The sequence below is a fragment of the Fistularia commersonii genome, chromosome 7, assembly GCF_037954325.1.
Source record: "Fistularia commersonii isolate RoL2024-O1a breed Wild chromosome 7, RoL_Fcom_v1.0, whole genome shotgun sequence".
Classification (NCBI taxonomy): Eukaryota; Metazoa; Chordata; class Actinopteri; order Syngnathiformes; family Fistulariidae; genus Fistularia; species Fistularia commersonii.
Window position 1 is genome coordinate 7200886 of NC_141290.1, and position 19246 is coordinate 7220131.

Sequence of the window (19246 nt, forward strand, 5' to 3'; positions counted from 1 at the left end):
ATCAAGGTCGCCAGAACACATTCGTGGAAAGAAAAGACACCAAACAATTGCTCCATTTATTTCACGGAAAGCACAGGAATAATGACCCGGAAAAGAAACATGGTTAAATCACAAGTGTCTCGAAGATCGACGGCCATTTTCGCAACGTATGCCTTTCTCATAAAAACACTCCGCTTCCTGATCTGAGAGGGTTTCCCTTGGAAAGAGCTCACATTTAAAGGACTCGTGAACTAATCAGACCGTTTGAAACGACATCCACATGCACAACGTCGACTTAGTTGACTTTGGACCGCGACTTTTTCCAAACCTGTCGGCCTGAGGTCGGGCATCACGACATCCTCGGGCTTGTGTTTCCTGATCCTGCCCAAACTCCACTTGAGTGCGAGCGGTGGAAGCAGTGGCTGGAGTGGAAGTTCCCACCCACGCCCCTACCTCCACCCCCCCCCCCCTCTGGGTCGTCTCAAGTATGCTTCTTGTCATGGCTTTAATTTAAATCTGAGGGGAGAGATAATGTTTCATTTTGGGCCTTTAAGAGAAGGCAAAGTATTCCAGTTGATGATTTGCTGGTTAAAAGTCAAGCACTCTGGCCCTGGGGATTTTGGCAAACCCCCAAGACCCGGGGCGGGGGAGACCAGATGCTGCAAGGTGTTATCGAAAGATTCAAAACATTTGGATCCCAGTGTGGTTTTCACATCGGGGATGGAAGTCTCTGTTAGTTTTAAGCCGTCGGAGAGCGCGGTGAAAGAGCCTACGCTCGTTTTCTTTGCCAGCATGAGCCTCCCTGCAATTTATTGTAGTTTACAGAGTATTTAAAGTGATATTAACGGCGTCTCCTGAAAGAATAGCAGTCGACTGTTAACCTCTGTGGGCCCATTTCCCAGATTAGAGCTCGCCCTGAGTCAGATCGCATATTAAACCGAGAATATCCGTACGGATCGAGTCTACGACTGGAATTTATCAGTGCCTAGGAGTTTGTCCAGAGCAAAGGGCTCGTCCCCCCAAGCTTGGATGTTGTGTCTGCGGTTGAAGGCGAAGAACAGATGTGTCGAGACCAACAAGAGGAGACAGGGCGTGAAAGTCTGGAAGCGTTTACCCCCTGGCCGATGGAACGGTAGGGGGCACGGCCCCGCTTTGACTCAGGTGGAGGATGTCTGCTTTTTCTCAGCTCGCTGGCGGAATATTTGACGGTCATGGAGTCATTTCTCGGCCCCCGATTGAGGTGACTTCTTCAGGCTCGACGGGACCTTGTCCAGTTCGGGCCTGTCGATTCTAACAAGTTGATTGTTAACTGCTTCCAGCGAAAAAGGAGCACCTTCATTTTTAACCTCGGTTCAAGTTAAATCGGCTCAACCGTGGGTCGTCCTCCGCCCGCACGCCTGTATCTGCGCTCTGGACGCCTGACCGAGCTACCTGTCGTGTCTCTATCTACATCATCGTCGGTTGGCAAAACCCCTGGTCCGCAGATGTGAGGAAATTCCAATCCTCACAAACCCCTTTTCGCCAGACTCAGACAGTCGGGTCGGATGTTTCGAGTGCAAGCCAAATGTAGTCTGCAAGCCAATTTGGTATCCAGACTCTTGGATCGCAAATCACCAAGCCATTCTTGACTTGGTTCCATTTAAGAACCATGTCAGTTGTCCAAGCAATTTTATGGACTAAATTTTGGGAATTGATTGGGAATTTGGTGCAAAGGCCACTGAGGAACCTTTGCGTGCTGGAGGAAGGAAAGATCCACCATGTTTGCTAAGATCATCAATTCCTTAAAGTTTCTAGGCTTCAGGTGTTACACAGTCAATGGAGGAACCTACGCATGTTACATCGGGGATTGATTTTGTGCCTTTCTATATTCTGCATACCTACACATAGGGTTTGTTTTCAATTTCGGCAAGTCTGCAAGCAAAAGCTGTTTGGGATGGGGAAGGAAAAAATTTAGGTTTTGTTCCCGAACCCCAAACTGTTGGGTTATTGGATGTTATTGGACAAATGCCTCGACGCTCAAGCGTCCATTAATTTGCACTTCCAAGGGTATCTACGTGAAAATCTTTTCAGAAGTTGCGAGTTTGAAACCCCACTTGCTTCCCAGCCCACATCTGAGCAGCGCTCAACATGGAAATAAGAAAAAAAGAAAAAAAAAAAGAAAAAGCTCTCAGCAGAATGTTTAGACAGAAACTCTGCTGTTTTGTCATTTGGTTTTGACTTATGGTTCCTCCGTATATATTTCCCAAGTGGTGTTGACTTAAAAAGGAAACGGCGTGGAGGAAACGGCGCTGGCGTGCTCAGACCCGTGTTTATTTAACCCTTTCCTCTCCAACTTCTCGTGTTCTGTCTAACTTCTCGAGTCCAACCCGGTCAGCTACGCTAGAAGACGAAACAGAGTAATCATTTGAGGGACCTCGATATGCTTTTTTTTTTTTTTTTCCGCTAGATCAATTAGCATTTCTGCGGCACATTAACATCGCACGGTTTGACACGGGGGTCTACCAGCGGCCGATGGGTAGAAGATCAATGGACATTCCTGGGCCCCATGACCCCATGCTTACCAGCTGCTCCCATGTTGACAGCATGTGTTGTTTTGACTCCGGTCTTTGAAATCTCCCACCTGCAAAACAAACGTGTAGAGAGAGAGAGGCAGCCTGAACTTTCTGTCTTCTACTTACTGTCTTTCCTGTGAGAGCATGCAGGCGGAGGTGATAGTACAGTATCTCACAGCCTTGACAGCGAGCTGCACAGGGTATAATCCCAACCCCGACCTGCACTGTCTAAACAAACAAGTTCCTTCTTGCTCTGGGTCAAAACTGCGCTCCTCTGAGGAGCGTATGCTTGGTAGCGCTACAACTTTCGTGGATCCCGGAGTACTGCTATCATTAGAAATGTCACTATTAATAGTATTTGATAGCTTTGGTGCGAAAGTTCAAAACACCTACATAGCTGGTGTGGTGCTGGGATTTGTTCTACAAAATCACCTTATGGGGTCATTAGGGTTAAATACATCACTCAAATGCTGTTATTATTAGCGCTGTTTTGTTTTGTTTTACACGAAATTTCCATATTTCAGTTCTGTTTGATTGCTGATTTTCTCGCCGCTTAAAGCGCCGCTGAGCCGAGGCGCTTGTCTGAAATCACCGCCGGAGGCTGCTTTGATTGACAGGTATTTCAACGGCGGTCTTTTTTTTTTTTTTTTTTTTTTTTTTCCGGGACGTGTAACAGTTTCCATGTGTCCCGCTGGCTTACCTGTTTCGCAGAGAAGGGGGCGGGGGCGGGGGCGGGGGGGGGCGGGGGGGGTCAGGTTGCTTCCTGCCGGGTCCTAGACAAAGACAACGTTGCACAGAACACTGTCTACATTCAAGCTAATTATTGGATGACACTTTGCACCCTCAGAGCGCTGGTTCAAACGCTAACCCCCTCCCGCTCCCCGCCGCCCGTTTTCCGGTTTGACCGCATGGATTGACCGGATCTGGTTTAGCGGTCAATTATGCGATTTGTTCCAGAGGCGTGAAAAAGGGCTGCGGAACTGAAAACGTGCCGCTCCGCTTATGAGAACAATGAAGAGGCTCCTTGTTTGTTGTGTTTGTTCATTTTCTACGTCTCTTTTCCGCTCCGCTCGACTCGAGAAATCCGAGACTGTTAAGTCGTCCCGTTTTATAGTAATCCGAGTTTACGCCTGTGGATTGCAACCGGATTCAGCCCGTCTGATGGTGTAAAATGAATGCCTCGGCAAACACGGCCCTCGTGAACCCTTGTGATAGCTTGTTGAGGTAATCGGGATGCTTTAAATGCGCACATTAGCATAATAGCACAACTCCGAGCGTGCCGCAGGAACCGACACCGCGTGCAAAGCGTCGCTCCGGTGGCGTCAGAAACGTCGGACACGAGCGAAAAGGTTCCTACCTGAGCTGAGCGAGGCTGTCGATCAGGAAAAGTCCCCGACAGGAGCACTTGCCCTCTTCTTGCTCTCCGAGGTGAAGCCGTCCTCCGGTCCCACGAGCTCTGCCAGCTCCGTGTTACCGGCCCTGATTAACTAATGGCTGACAGATGAGGTTGGCACGGCGGAGGGTCGATCGAGAGGGCGGGGGGGGGGTTTGGAGCGCGTCGCCGTGCCGCACGTCCTCTCTCCTCTCTCCTCTCTCCACTGAAATGCAGATTGGGTTCAGGCCGCGGAGCCCAGCCCCGATTTCCTTTCCTCCTATGTTTTTTTTTCCTTTTTTTTTTTTTTTTGCAACAGCGAGGAGGGGCCTGCTCCGCTCGGCATTCCCCCAACATGTGTCTGCCCTCATCCGAGCCAGAGGGAGTCGTGTATTTCATGTATTTCACTCTGTGTGTGTGTGTGTGTGTGTGTGCATGCTTTGATGTCAGCTGAGACACCCCTGTGTTTAAAATGCCTCGGTAATTACAATGTGTGTGATGGGTGTGTGTGTTTCAGGTGCAACTTTAAATATCGATCTGTTTCTTCACCGGGACTGCCATTTTGGATCGTTTTGCGTGCCTTTATTTTTCATTTTTCACTTCTTTTAGCCCCGTCGGCGCTCTCGATATAAAAAGATTAGCGTTACGCAACGGTCAGAGATCGTAATTGGAGGACAATGTAATATTATGTTTATGATCTGGACTGGAAAATACGCTAAGACAAAATGTAGTCCTCCATGTCTTCTGTTCCAGCAGCCCATTTGCAAAAGGGGCGCTCTGTCGTCGGGCAGAAATAGTGGAAGCTCTAATTGCTGTCTGGCCTCACGGGGGACTGAGGACCCGCCGGCCGTCTCCGGGCGAACGGGCTTTCATCGGGGGGCGTCTGGTTTTTATTCATATCTCCCCCCGGAGAATTTCTGGCCTCCTTATTGGTTCCAGATGACGGTCCCATCGGCGTCCCCTTGCCGGGGTCGCCGGAGGAACTCATCCGTTTGCGGGTTAAATAGTTCTGCCGGCGAAGGGGCTGTTTATCCGAGACGAGTGACAAACGTCTGCGTGTATTGGTGTGTTTTCTGACTGACGCGTTCTCCTTCCCCCCCCCCCCCGTCTAGTGTTCGGTGAGTTGCGGCCGCGGCACCAAGCAGCGCGAGGTCGCCTGCGTTCATCAGAACCAAACCCAAATGGACGAGGAACTCTGCGGGCACCTTCCACGCCCACGGACGCAAAAGGTCTGCCGGGCCCGGGGATGCCCGGGCTGGAAGACCAACAAGTGGAGCGAGGTATGTACGCAAATACACACACACACACACACACACGAGGCTACCGTCCAATCACTGCTTCGTTTACTCGACCGCCTTTTCTTTTGTCGGCCCGTTGAGAAAATGACGGTTTGGTTAGTAAGCCCGAGCAATGTGTTGACGTCCGGTGGTGTTCCGGACCGCCTCTGCAATGTGATTGGCCCACGTTATATACACGGGATCACTCCGATATGATTGGTTATTTTCTGATCCTGTCATGAAATGTTTCACACGTGCGCTTTCAAGGACGGTTTGCTTGGCTTCGGGTTCACTTGGATCGATCGCATACAAACATTCACCCTCTCATTCACACGTCTGGACGATAGGAAGGTACCGCCCGGAACCTGGGCTTCCGAAGAAAAACCAACCTGGGTTTTCACTCAAATTTTGAATAAAGCTGCAAATAATATCCCGGAAAAGGGTGCCAGTGCAAGTGGTGTTTAGAAGAAGTTAAGAATTAAAGTTGATCTGGGAGGGAAATAACAGCTAAGCATGAGAGCGGTGTTGGTGTTGCAGATCTCGACACAGCTAACTCAACCATCGGCATGATCCTGAAGAACTAAGACGTGAAAAAGGGGTGATTACGTTAACAAAGCAAAGGTCTTAAGTCTTAGAGGTGTAGAAAAGTTGTTAGTTTGGATTAATGAATGACAGAAGAGGTGATAACATTAGCATTAGCGGGGTCTCATACAAGAGAAGGCTTTACTTTTGTTAGCGCTGAGTACAAGTGCTGACAAGAAGAGAAGAAACAACATAAACACAGCAACAATTAAGGTTTTATCTTTAATTTCTCTTTGTATTTTTGCCCCAAATACACCCAAAACAAAGTGCACTATGTTTTTCGGAGCCAGAGAACGGATCAGTGAGGTCCTCATTGATTTCAACGGGAAAGCTGGATTCGAACGGTAAAAGAACTAATTAAATTTGCAAGCGGGGGTTTAACTGGACACTGTCTCATCTGTTAGTCCCTCATTTAACATTCTTTAAAAACATTTAATGCCGCGTTTCACATTTTTTATTTCGAAATAAAAGCATCGGGAGTTCATCATGCCCTGTTCAACGCAGCCAAAGTTGAACGGCTGCTAAAAGTGATTGTGTTTTATTGTGCAAATGGGGTAACTCGATACAAGCAAGGTAGCCATTGAGGCATCAGCTGATAGTCAACATAGAGGGGTTACAAGTGCAGCTACGGCGCACTTCGGGTTCTCCGTCACAGCGTCGCCCATAAGGGAGATGTTTTCTGCAACGATCTGACATTAAGGAACGTTCCTGCAGCTTGTCCTGAAAGGGTTGGCTTGGCGCTGTTTTGATAATAAGGTTAGAAAAAAATAATAGGGCCATCTGAAGGACCCCCCCCCCCCCCCTTCCCCTCGTCTCATATATCTCCGAAATCCCAAGAGCTCCCCATCTAGAGCGCCCCTCAGGTCTCCCACCCCCCTGCATATTCTGGAAGCAATCATCTCCCCCCTACATACCAGCGCAAACCCGAAAAGTCCTCAACGAGCTCACAATGGCATTTTTTTTTTTACATCTTAATGTCTGTGCACGGGACGGATCCAAAACCTCCGCGTTGCATTTCAAGTCCTCCTCAGCCTCCCCAGCCCACGGCAGCATGGCGGTGATGTTATAAATCCTAATAACAAGTGGTATCGTCTCACTTTTTGCTCTGCAGAGAGCAGCGATGATGCTTTGCCTTGTCTTCTGAGACATAAAATAAAACGAAGACGAAACGCAGCCGAATCTGCTTCGCGATCTGGGGAAAAAAAACGCTCGTTACTACACGCGTAAGTGAACCTGCCGGGTGAAGTTCACGCAAGGTTAAAGCGACGCCTTCCTTGAACACCTGTCTGGGACCGGATTAGCGACCGCTCTTTGGGAGCGTCTGCAGAGGAAGACGTGGCAAAGTCAAGAGATGTGACGCTCTTCACATCACGGGCAATGACAAGCCAAAGTACATACCTTTTTTATACACGTTTTTTGTATTTACAGGTTTTATATGACATTAGCATATTAAGAAATTACTTTTGAACAATAGCAACTGGAATTATTGAGTTGATTGTAATTATTTTTAATTGTAATATTGTCGTCAATATGTATAGCACGGTAGTAAGCGAGTCTAACACACTGTTAAGATTGATACGTGACTGTAATTTAGTAGTTAATAAGTTAAATATATAAGTAAGTATATTATTAGTAAATAAGTACAATATGCCAGTAAGTGAGTATAATATATCAGTAAGTCAGCATATTATACTAAATATCATATAGTGGCATGCAAATATAATATAGTAGTAAGTAAATAAGTAAAATAGAGAAAGTTTGCATACTATGTTGGTAAATGAGTGTAATGTAGTGGTTAGCAAGAAAACTATCGTTGATGCCATAAGATTGCGGTAAGTATCACATAGCAGTAAGTATTACGTAAACTAAGTGTATATAAAATACTTGTGAGTAAGTGTGATAGTGTAGCAGCAAGTGAATCTGATACAGCGGTAAGATATACTAGTAACGTTATTTTGGACTATTGAGGACACGTGAATATAAGCTGCACCGGCTAAAAATAACAAAATAACCAATATATGTGTACATATATAGGCTACACTAATCACTTATACGCTTATATGAGATATTTAAAGATGTTTAACAGAAACTTTTTTTTTTTACTTTTAATTAAATATATACCGGTAGAATTTCACTGTAATTTCATCGATCTGATGTAACCAGGCTAAATGTGTAGGTGGCATGAAGCTCGGAAGCCCCAAAAATTCCATGAATTAACCGCATCGTTGTTTAAGCTGCAGCATTCAAAGCATGTGGAAAAAGATAGCGGCTTATAGTCCAGAAATTAGGGTATAATATAATCGGAAATGAGTCTCATATGAGTATTAGAATAAAACAGGAGTAAGAGAGTGTCAGTAAGTATGATATAGCAGGGAGTGGGTACCAAATAGTAATTATTGAGCCAAAGTGGGTGTAAAATGTTGTAAAATAAAATAAAATGAATAAGAATAAGAATAAGAACAACTTTATTTATCCCGAAGGAAATTGTTGTGGCAGAGTTTCAAGTAAAACATAACAATAATAGATAACAGTAGGAGGGAGGGAGAATAAGAAATACAAATAAAAATATAAAGTGTCAAAGTCAAGGCTATAAAGTGTTTTAAGGTCTTAAAAAGTACAAGGATTTGAATAATGTTGTAAAATGTAAAGTAAGATGTTCCTTGAAGTTCAATAACTCCCCACAGTCTTATAATTGTTCTTTAAGTTGCTGCGCAAATCAAAAGGTTGGATATCCTGTGTTTCCGTACAGGTCTTCGTAAAACCTCAGTAAACAGAGCGATGTAACACGTCGCTAACTTTGCTAACAATCAGTGTTTAATCCGGCTATAACGCAGGCTAACAACTAAGTCATTAAGGCTTTCGGAGAGGACACATGAAGTCAGATGTTCCTCTGCATCACGTTCGGTGACCGGTAAGGAACATCTTAAAGCATCTGTCCTGCAAACTCTGGGAGCAGATCCCCGCTTCTCTTCTTTCATCTCCATAGGAGAGTCAGACGGGAATCGGTCCGATCAGCTCCGCAAGGAGCTTCCTCAGCATGCAGGTATGCTCCTCAAAGCACTTCAAAGAGATGTCTGAGATAGACCCCTGGTTGACCCCGGCCATACGGCCCTCAGAGAAGCAGCACACGCGGTTTGGACGTATTTAAGTGCATTGTTCTGGAGCATTTAAGCACCTCTGCAGACCAAACAAACCAGCAGCTACTCTAAAGACGTTGCATTCACAATGAAACGGCCCTCACCTAATCGGCAACCCGTCGCGGAAAACAAAGCACGGCGATCCTCAGAGACGGAGTCCTGAGGTGATATGAGAAATTAAATGACACAGATTTTCTGAAATATTAGAAGAAACTTTTTTTTTTCTGATTTTTCTGCAAGTTTTAGATCAGTGACGTGCAGTCAGGGGAGGCAGGAGAGGCCGTGCCTCACTTGCCAATAAGAAAAAAAAATGACAAAAATGAAATAAATTATTAAATGTTATGTTTATCAGTGATTTTCACTGTAAAAGGTTTTTTTTTATTCAACTTCACCAGTTTGAGAGTTTTTCCAAAGTCGCTCGATTTTCACATTTACTGTTTGAATACTGAGAAGAGACGTGCGGTGAGGCTGCCGACTGTTGAGCCTCAACGTAGATCGCGCAATGACGACCGACTCCTGCCATGCTCTGCACAAAGAGCGTATCGCTGTCTCTCGATATGTAACCTCACCACACGTACTTTATTATATAGTAGTGAGGAAAACTTTGCATTGAGTCTGAATAATATGGTAGTAAGTTTGGATGTGTTGAAAACTGGAAGTGTTGAAAACTTATTACACTGATGCTGTGCTCTATGTTGGACTGAATGTGACAAAGGTATTTCTTCTTTCTTCTGTTAAGTAAGTATAACGCAGTACTAAGTGCGTATTATATAGCGGTAAGATATGAAGGGTAAATATAGTAGTAAGTGAGTGTAATAGGATAATAAGCTGGTATCTTATAGTCATAAGTATGTGAGTATGATATAGAAATGAATAAAAAATAGTAGTAGGTGAGTATCACATTCTTGTAACTATGATGTCGTAGTAAGTGAGTATAATATAGTATTAAGTGACAGGAATATAGTAATACAGGTGGTTGTCACTTAACCAAGGGGTCCGTTCTTGAGTGTTTATACCGTACTACTGTACAGTATTTGCATATATATATATATATATGTATATATATTGGACTAGAAACTGTTACAATGACCAAAAGACAGCAGGCAGAACTAGAGGTTGCAGAGATGAAGATGTTGAGGTTCTCTTTTGGAGTGACCAGGATGGATAGGATCAGGAATGAGTCTATCAGAGGGACGGCACATGTTCGATGTTTTGGAGAGAAGGTCAGAGAAGCCAGACTGAGATGGTTTGGTCATGCACAGAGAAGGGATAGTGAATATATTGGTAGACGGATGCTGGAATTGGAACTGCCAGGCAGGAGGTCTGGAGGAAGACCAAAGAGAGGATTTATGGACGTAGTGAGAGAGGATATGAAGGTAGTTGGTGTGAGAGAGGAAGATACAGAGAATAGGGTTAGATGGAGAAAGTTGACTCGCTGTGGTGATCCCTGACGGGAAAAGCCGAAAGAAGAAGAAGAAGAAGATATATGTATATATATATATATATATATCAGCCATTTGTATTTTACCTGTAACTTTCCTTCGTTTCTATTTGTTGTGTTTCTATTTGCGTGAACGTAGAACAATAATAAACACGGGTAAGCATGTACAATAGATATAATGAAATGAAACGTAATGAAAAGTGTATCTATTGCAGTATTTAGAGAGTATAATATTGGTGTAAATAAGCACAAGAGAGGTATGTAACTGTAGCCACATAGTGAGCCAGTATAAGGTAGAGTTACGAAAATTTGAAAAAGTAAGTTAGTGGTTAGTGGTTGCACTGGCTACCAGTAGCTGCCAGGATCGAGCACAAGGCCCTGACCCTGGCATTCAAAACCACCTCAGGAACAGGTCCAGCATATCTGAACGAAATGATAAGACCTTATGCTCCCGGCAGAGAGCTGCGTTCTTCTAATACAAACCTACTAGCAGTGCCTTTTGCTCGCTCTAAGCGATCTCAGGCAAAACTGTTCTCAGTTCTACTACCTCAGCGGTGGAACAAACTTCCGGAAGCAACAAGACCAGCATCATCTCTCTCAACCTTCAAGAAACAGGTAAAAACCTTTCTCTCTCAGGACTATTTACTGCGCTGGTGCCCCAGATCAGGTTAGGCACCAAGTTAGGCTATGCAGTGTGTGTGTGTGTGTCTGTGTACGTTTGTGTGCGTTTTTGTCAAAAAAAAAACAAAAAAAAAACCTCACTAACCCAAGCTTACTGTTCTGCATATTTCCTGTGCATCTTGTATTTGCAGGAGTTATTTGCAGTCCTTATGTCCTCTATTGTAAGTCGCTTTGGATAAAAGCGTCTGCAAAATGTAATGTAATGTAATGTAATGGTTAAAACAGTCGTGCATTGATCAAACATCTGTGATCCGAGCTTTTCTATCAGAATTACATTTGTTGTTATTAACAATAATTATTATCATCGTTCCCGCACCATCAGGCGTCAAGGCTCGAGTAGCAGCACCGTCCGCTTCGGCCCGAGTCGCCAAGATCTCAGGCCAAGACATAAATCCCGCTGAGCACCTTTCGATGTCGGTCAACATGATTATCGAAAAGGAAAATAAATATTTGAATACGAATGCGACGCTGAAGAGGCGTCTTTAGATCGCGGTGTAACAAAAGGCACGGCTACTTTTCTGTCACTCACAGAGACGGGGATTTACCGCGCCGTATGTTCTGCGTTTGTCTCCCCAGTGTTCCGTCACATGCGGAGTCGGGGTGCAGAAGCGAGACGTCTACTGCAGACTGAAAGGCACCGGGAAGGTCAGAGAGGATCTGTGCCGGGAAGACTCGCGTCCCGCCGTCGCCCGGCTTTGCCAGACTCCAGAATGCGCCCGTTACACTTGGGTCGCCGCCGAGTGGGCGGAAGTAAGTTCGGAGGTCCTTTTTGTTTGTGTCGAAAACACCCGACTTTTTCCGCCTCTCGGGTTGAGGTCGGCACGTTCGTCAAACTGTCTCCTCTCTGGATTACTGCATTGTAGATCTGAAGGTACTCATCTGGTAGCTCAACATCCAGCCCTCCTAAAAACGTCCGTCACCCCTTTGCTCTTTCGGTATTCTTCTGTCTGCAGAGGGTGCAAGAAGGGGGCCATGTAGGGACTTTGCACTGTATCCTCCGTCTGTGAGAAATGTTTGCCGAGTTCAGATTCCTGCATGTGTTGCCTTGAGAACTTAACAGCTTTATTTCTTTCACAGTTAGTCCTTGAGACACACACACACACACACACACACACACACATAGTTTGGACTCTGCTGGGGAAAAATCAGCTCAACTTTCATCTTTTTAAGATTTTGACACAGCCTTGAAAGTTATTTAAGGTCAATATCGCTGACGAAATAGTGATCTCTGCAAGGTTACGGCGTGTACAACGCCGTCCGCCGGCTTGCCTCCGCTCTCCCTCACTCCACCCTGTCTTGGGGGTTCCTTGCAGTGCAACGCCACCTGCGGAGAGGGCACGAGGAGCAGGGAGGTGGGATGCATGGACCCGAGGATGACGCCCGTCCGCAGCGACTACTGCGAGCCGGCATCCAGGCCTCCGTCGCATCAGCCTTGCAAAAGAGCGGCGTGCAGCTACCTGTGGACGGCAGGGGAGTGGTCCCAAGTGAGAAGGAGTCGAGCTCGCCGACCTGCGTGTCCGTTACCGTTATTTATCTCTTAACAACCGGTTTGTTTGGGACGCAGTGCTCCGCCAGCTGCGGCGTCGGCTACCAGCAGCGCATCGTCTCCTGCTCGGCGACGGCCTCCTCTTCTGGCGGCCACTGCCTGGAGCCTCACCCGGCGAGCAGCAGGCAGTGCTTCCTCAGGGACTGCGCTCAGACCTCCTACTGGAAAGTCGGCCCGTGGAGCAAGGCAATGCTAGATTCTTCTTCCGAAACCCAAAAAAAAAACTTATTTCTGATTTAATTTTGGATCTTGATCTGATTGCGGTTTGTATACCGTTTTTACCTCGTTGAGCCGCATTTTTGTGATAACAGTGCATTTTGTAATTAACGTTCAAAATGTCATAACTTTTTCATTTCATTTTGTAATAAAGCCGCATTTTGTGATAAACCGCCCCAATGCATTTTGTAATAAATTTTGCCGCATTATGTAATAAGTTGTTACATTTTGAGAAGATTATTACAAAATGCACTTGCACCTTTTTTATTCTCTAGGAAATGTAATAACATGGAATTTATAGAATATTCTCTGTTAATGCAACCTTTGAATAGTGTACTGATAGTAATTGCAAAGTACTGCTACTAGGCTAATACAGTGATACTAAGAATAGGCCTAGCTTTTACAAATACTTTAAAGTAAAATAAAATACAATTAACAAACAAATAAACTATGCTTTAGAATTGTTATTACATAATGCACCATGTTATTACATTTCCTAGAGAATAAAAAAGTTGCAAGTGCATTTTGTAATAATCTTCTCAATATGTAATAACTTATTACATAATGCAGCAGTATATTACAAAATGCGGCTTTATCACAAAATGAAATGAAAAAGTTATTACATTTTGGATGTTTATTGCAAAATGCACCGTTATTACAAAATGCATCTCAACATACCTGTTTTAAAGTTGGTTTTTCATTTCAGTGCTCTCAAACATGTGGGGCGGGAGTGAGCGAGCGCAGGGTGGACTGTGTGACCTCCAAAGGCCAACCGTCCAAACACTGTCGTCCGTCCGAGAGACCCGAGTCTCTCGCCGCATGTCAGGACAGAGAGTGTGAGTGTCGACGCCGTAATTGACGACCAGAACGCCAACTCCCGCTCTCCCGGAGCTGACTGATTACCTCGCGATTCCTCCCGATTCCAACGTGGACGGCTTGTCAGGAAGCCTCGGGGCAGTTAGCGGGGGCCAAAGCCGCCGTCGTGGCAGATTCTCCAACCCTACTAAAAGTTCGGCAGCTGGCCAAACCGTGCAGGTTCCCCTTGACACTCGCATCGATGCCGGTGCGGCTTCTGCCAAGTCAGCTGACGGAGGAATTAAAACGGTATGCTCGGATGACAGCCGGCCCCGCGGTCAAGTATTAGCGCTAATCAGCTAATCGGCGTGAGGCGGCCACTGTGGGATTCGGGGAACACAGAAGTGGCAACGCAAATAATTGGACATTTACGACACGACGGCTCTCGTTGAAAGATGAGAGTCATGAGTCACTTTGTCCACGGGTGTTTTAGAGCACAGAGCTCTTGATCGTGGCTTCGGGATTAAAAACTACCGGACGTAGCCTCACATAGATACGTACGCTTGGTACATCGTAACCTGTCCCGAAGCCACGTTACTCGACGCCACTTTGTTCTCGATGGCAGATTCATAGACCTCGGGAGGTCGTGCGACCGACCCGCGGTGCTGAACTCCCTCCTATATTATATCATCTCTCACAGGCCAGTTATTTACCTCCTGCCGTGAGGTCCAGATGAGGCAGGGCGCGAGGATAGACGGGGAATATTACCTCAAGGTCAAGTCCCGGATCCTCCAGGTGCGTCAACTCCGTCGGAGTTGCTCCCGCTCGCCGCCGCCGGTCAAACCTCTTACTCACCGTCTCGACGCACCGGGTTTTAGATTTACTGCGCCGAGATGCAGACTGATTTCCCGAAGGAGTACGTGACGTTACGCAGCGGCCAGACGGACAACTACTCTGAGGTGTACGGACACAGGTGTGTATAATCCAGGCGTGACAGACTCCCTCTTTTTGCGGCGCCTCTGGACGGGACGGATCGTCCGTTCGTGCCATGATGGACGGCGTCGCCTGTGACGCCACGCTGTAAATTTTAACACTCATTATCCTCCCAACAAAGGCTGCTGAATCCCTTTGAATGCCCCTTCAACGGCAGCCGAAGACAGGAGTGCAACTGCCGGAATGACTACTCGGCGGCGGGATATACCCTCTTCCACAAAGTCCGTCTGGACCTGAGCTCTCTGAGGATAATGAGTGAGTAATTACCTTGTGATTGCTTCTCACCGTCTGCGGCGAAGAGACCACACATTTTCATTGTTGTTTTATCCCTCCCGCCATGTAATACTTAATAATTCCTCATCGCGAAAGCTGAGCGACCGCTCCTTTCCCTTTGAAATCCGAATAATGACCTTTCGGAAGCGGGCCTCTCGGCGCAAACACGAGGAAAAAGGAATGCATGCGCGCGCAGACGGACGGGATCCGAAGCTGTCGAGAACATCTTCTTCTATCGAGCCCGATGCGGACGCGGGGGGGGGCGGCGCAAACGCACACCCGTGCACGCAGGCTTTGGCGTATTAAGAAACACATCTTCACATCATTACTGTCAGTTCCACATTCCCCGGAGTCCAAGTATGATTTTGATTAGCGTGAGTGTGTGTGACCCTTCGAGTACAATTTGCAGAACCTACACAGCGTTCTTCCCCCCGTACTCTTTGTCTGGTCCAGGCCCTGACAGCAGCGCACGTTCCCACCCTCCCGCTGCATGGTACTCATTTGCCTCTCGCTCTGAGGGCGGGGATAATGAGTACAAGATGGGGGGGGGGGGATGTTGTCAGGATGATGGAGAGGTAATACTTGCGAATTCTGTAACAAGAACGTCGCAAAGGCATTTTGTGAAAGAGATACATTTTAGAAGGACTTTACCCCGGGTTTGTCGCCGAATCCAAACTCGAACTTTCCGGGCAACCGAGTCTCCAACGGTGTCTCTCTGCTGTTAAATAGTCACAGATCTCCAGTTTTCCCACACGCCTGTTGGTCGACCCGTGCCCTTCGCTACAGCCGGAGATTGTTACAGCGCGGCCAAGTGTCCACAGGTCAGTGAAACACTGAACATCCTGGCCTCATAGCGACGGGTTTGTCAAATATGAAATAATGCTCTCCGTCTCTGTTTGCTGTGCGAGGCGTTATCTGTCATCTTGCTCCGTCGGAAAGAATAAGTGACTTCTGATGTGCGCTCGCAGGGCCAGTTCAGCATTAATCTGATCGGCACCGGCTTCAAAGTGGCTGAGGCCACCAAATGGACATCTCAGGGCAACTACGTTTCTATCAAAGTCCACCGATCCGAGGTAAGAAGGGTTTAGCGGTCGCGCAGTTCGAGAAAAAAAAGAATCCCAGGTGACAATCGCCGATCCTCGCCCGCAGGACCACATTCGCGTTTACGGCCGCTGTGGAGGTTTCTGCGGGAAATGCGCTCCCCAGGTTCACAACGGCCTTCTGGTTCAAGTCCACTGAGAGCAGCGCGGAGACCCGACCCCGGCTTCCGTCCCGAGGAGCCCGCCGTGATTTGTGAGATCATCGTTATCCGTGCGGACGAGACACTTCCCTGCAGGAACCCATCGCCGCTGACAGACTCGCCACGTGTTCAGTAGGAGCCGGTTCTTTAAGCAGTGCATTCACTATCGGTGCTTTGGATATCTGTTTTTTTTTTTTTTTAAAGTATCAAACAAAGGGACACAGAACTTTAAACCACTGGAACGGCAACCAAAACAGACCTTCTCCCAGCGAGCGCGACGTGCAAGTCTGTGTTGCGAGACAATTTACACAGAGTTCTAGCGACGAGCGGGTGTAAAAAGTAAACCCGTATTCATAACTAATGCAATCCTCTGAGTGAAAAACTTGTGCTAGAGAATGTTTATCACAGTCTTATAAACGCCGCTGGGCTGGTACAGAAGACGAATGCCACGGGAATAGAATTCGTCGAGGCTTTTGTGACGTGCGCTCCCCCAACAGCATTTTTTTCGGACATCGGGACACCAACTGGAACCGACCGGGAAGCTCGTAGCTGTGCTCCACGACCGAAACGCTACCGGTGGCCCGTAAGGCTACTAATTAACATGTTATGACCTGTTTGTTTGATTTGCACAAGAGAAAAAAAAGCAAACAAAAAACTATATATATATATATATATATGTTGTGATATTATGGGATTTAATGTACTTTAGCGGGCATAGATGAACACAGCACCTTTTCCTCCAGTCACAGTCACTGTTTTAGCTCTCGATTAGAGAGAGACGTTAGGCATACCGAGGCTCAAGACGGATGAAAATTAAGCTCGCGGCTTACGGCGCTTGACCTCGCGACCTCGCGACCTCGCCTTCGGTCAAAGGTCAATCTTTGTTGTTTAGGTCTCGACGACGACGACGACGGACGACCGGAGCTTCCGGCGTCCGCTTACGTCAAGACACGACTGAACGTTGATTAGCATCAATAGCCTAGCAAGACTGTCCGGTGGAGATACCATCCGGCCGAACATCGCGTGAGGAAACACGAATTATTTGATGTAGTTTAGCTAAAATGTTTTTTTTTTTTTTTTTTTTGTGTGTCTTAGGTGTTTGTGTGTGTGTTTAATGACGCCGCATCGTTTCACGAACCTCCTCTCTGTTACACCGTTACACAGTATCTGTAGACGACGGAGATCCTCCCGAGGGGGTCTCCGCCCGTCGCTACCTGCAACCCTACCTCTCGCAAACCTCCGTGCGCTACCGGGACATGCGTTGTAATGCGTATTTATGTTTGAACGTATTTATTCTGTGACCACTGCTAGAGACATCGATGTTAAGGACCGCAAAGCCTCGATTTGGTCGCTTACCATTCGTGCGCTTAGCTCTAAAGGTGTTTGTTGTATAACCACTAACCGTTAACCTTTTGAACCACTATCGTTTCCTCTGATCGGAGCGTACCTCGGTCCTCTCTCGCTGTCGGAGTTGGAACGTCTTGAGCGGATGTAGCATTTATCTGGAAGACGCGTCACCGTCCCTCTACTGACGTGTCCGATTTATCAAGTACTTCTTTAAACCCGCTCCTCAGTAGTGCTCTCTCATGTCCGCCGCAACACCATGTATCCAACGCAACTTAACTTGTCGGTACGTTCATATTAAGCTTTAACCAAAGTTAAGAATTCAATATCTTTGTTCTCAATGCAGCTTCTTTTTATTTGAAGAAAGGCTGATTTTTAAACATGTCATTGAGCAGCTAGAAAACCCTTGGCTATCATTCCTTGTCGTGATGGTCAACTGTGCTATGAGGTCTGTATCAGAAATATAAAGAATACTTGATGCACTGTGTGCCAAATAAATGTGTGGAAATGTAATCCTGTTTTTTTTTTTTTTTTTTTTTGGTTTTGTTTTTATAACCGTGAAGAGTTGTAACTTATGATCTGTGTATTTGTAATATTCATACTTGAATCGTAAACGGCTCAACGTGGAAGGGGTTTTGGTGCTGAACAGGAAAAGCTTCTCCCAAAGAAGAAAAATGTGCCTCCTGTATGTCTGTAGTCTGTATAGCAGGAATGGATGATCGATTGTGGTGCTGTTGTTACTAATCTATAATACTGTAATAATACTGTTGAAAAACAAGTAATAAAAGACGTAACGAAGCTCAATAGCGTCCACTTTGTTTACACACAAAAGTCCAAACACTATAATTACTGCAATCGTACTGTTCAGGGTTCAAACTTAACATCGCACTCTTGACTGAAAGGGTTTGTTGACTGAAGTAAAATCAGTCAGCTTTGCTTTCTTCACAGACTAATGGACAATTCATTCATTCAGTGATTCGTTCATTCAGTGATTCGTTCATTAAGTGATTCGTTTATTCAGTGATTCGTTCATTCAGTGATTCGTTCACTCATTGGACTCTGAAAACTGGAGAACCCCTGGCAGACAGGGGGAGAACATGAAAAGAAAGGTTCCCTTCCAAAATCCGACCGCGGCCCTTCTTGCTACATGAAGGACGTGCTAGCTACTGCGCCACCATGCTGCTCGGGGACAATCGGACAAAGTAAATAAAATCCAATTGTTTTGAATACCGGTTTGCGCTAGCTTCTAGGCTAACATTTGAGCGAATTTGTTTAGTGACCAAGATGGGCATTTTGTCACATCAGGGACCGATCGATAATATTTTCTTGTCGCTGATACCAATACACTGGAAATAAGTTACTGCAATCGTTCTTCAGTACTAGAGCGTGGTGCTCGATGTCAAAGTCAAAATGTCAAAGTGTCACGGTTCCACGAGGAACAGTCTGGATTTCGGTTCCGCTTTGAGGAACGCGTCCAATATTTTTTTTAAATCCTGTCAAAATTTCCGGTGACTCATTGAGTCGTTGAGTCCAATCAAAGAGCGAGACGCCGCCCCGCTGAGCTTTGAAACCTTGCCGATGCGCGGAAAGCACCGTTTTCAGGAGGTCACGTCTCCGGCGTTTCTCGATAGTAAAGCGCCAGGTACCTCGGCGAAAGGCGAGCTTTCTAAATACGGCCCGCGTTTATGAGGCCATTGCACCGAGACGGCGTTGCGCATTAAACGAAAACAGATACTCAAGTCCCGCAAGAGCTACTTTGATATCCTGCCAAAAACCTGCTTTGGTTCCTAAAATCTAATCTGAGGATTTGGACTCGGA

General features: G+C 46.3%; 1 protein-coding gene across 1 annotated transcript in view; it reads left to right on the forward strand.

Moving 5' to 3' along the window:
* LOC147232549 (A disintegrin and metalloproteinase with thrombospondin motifs 20) overlaps positions 1-18208 on the forward strand; it is a 78395-nt gene extending 60187 nt beyond the window's left edge. The window contains exons 29-39 of the mRNA XM_086149440.1: positions 5016-5183; positions 11598-11771; positions 12335-12505; positions 12586-12753; positions 13490-13619; positions 14279-14373; positions 14457-14551; positions 14693-14826; positions 15574-15665; positions 15813-15917; positions 15994-18208. Of these exons, the coding sequence (XP_086005566.1) occupies positions 5016-5183; positions 11598-11771; positions 12335-12505; positions 12586-12753; positions 13490-13619; positions 14279-14373; positions 14457-14551; positions 14693-14826; positions 15574-15665; positions 15813-15917; positions 15994-16083 (1422 nt within the window). The 3' untranslated portion in view covers positions 16084-18208. The remainder of the gene's footprint in view (positions 1-5015; positions 5184-11597; positions 11772-12334; positions 12506-12585; positions 12754-13489; positions 13620-14278; positions 14374-14456; positions 14552-14692; positions 14827-15573; positions 15666-15812; positions 15918-15993) is intronic.
* The last annotated feature ends 1038 nt before the right edge of the window (positions 18209-19246 follow it).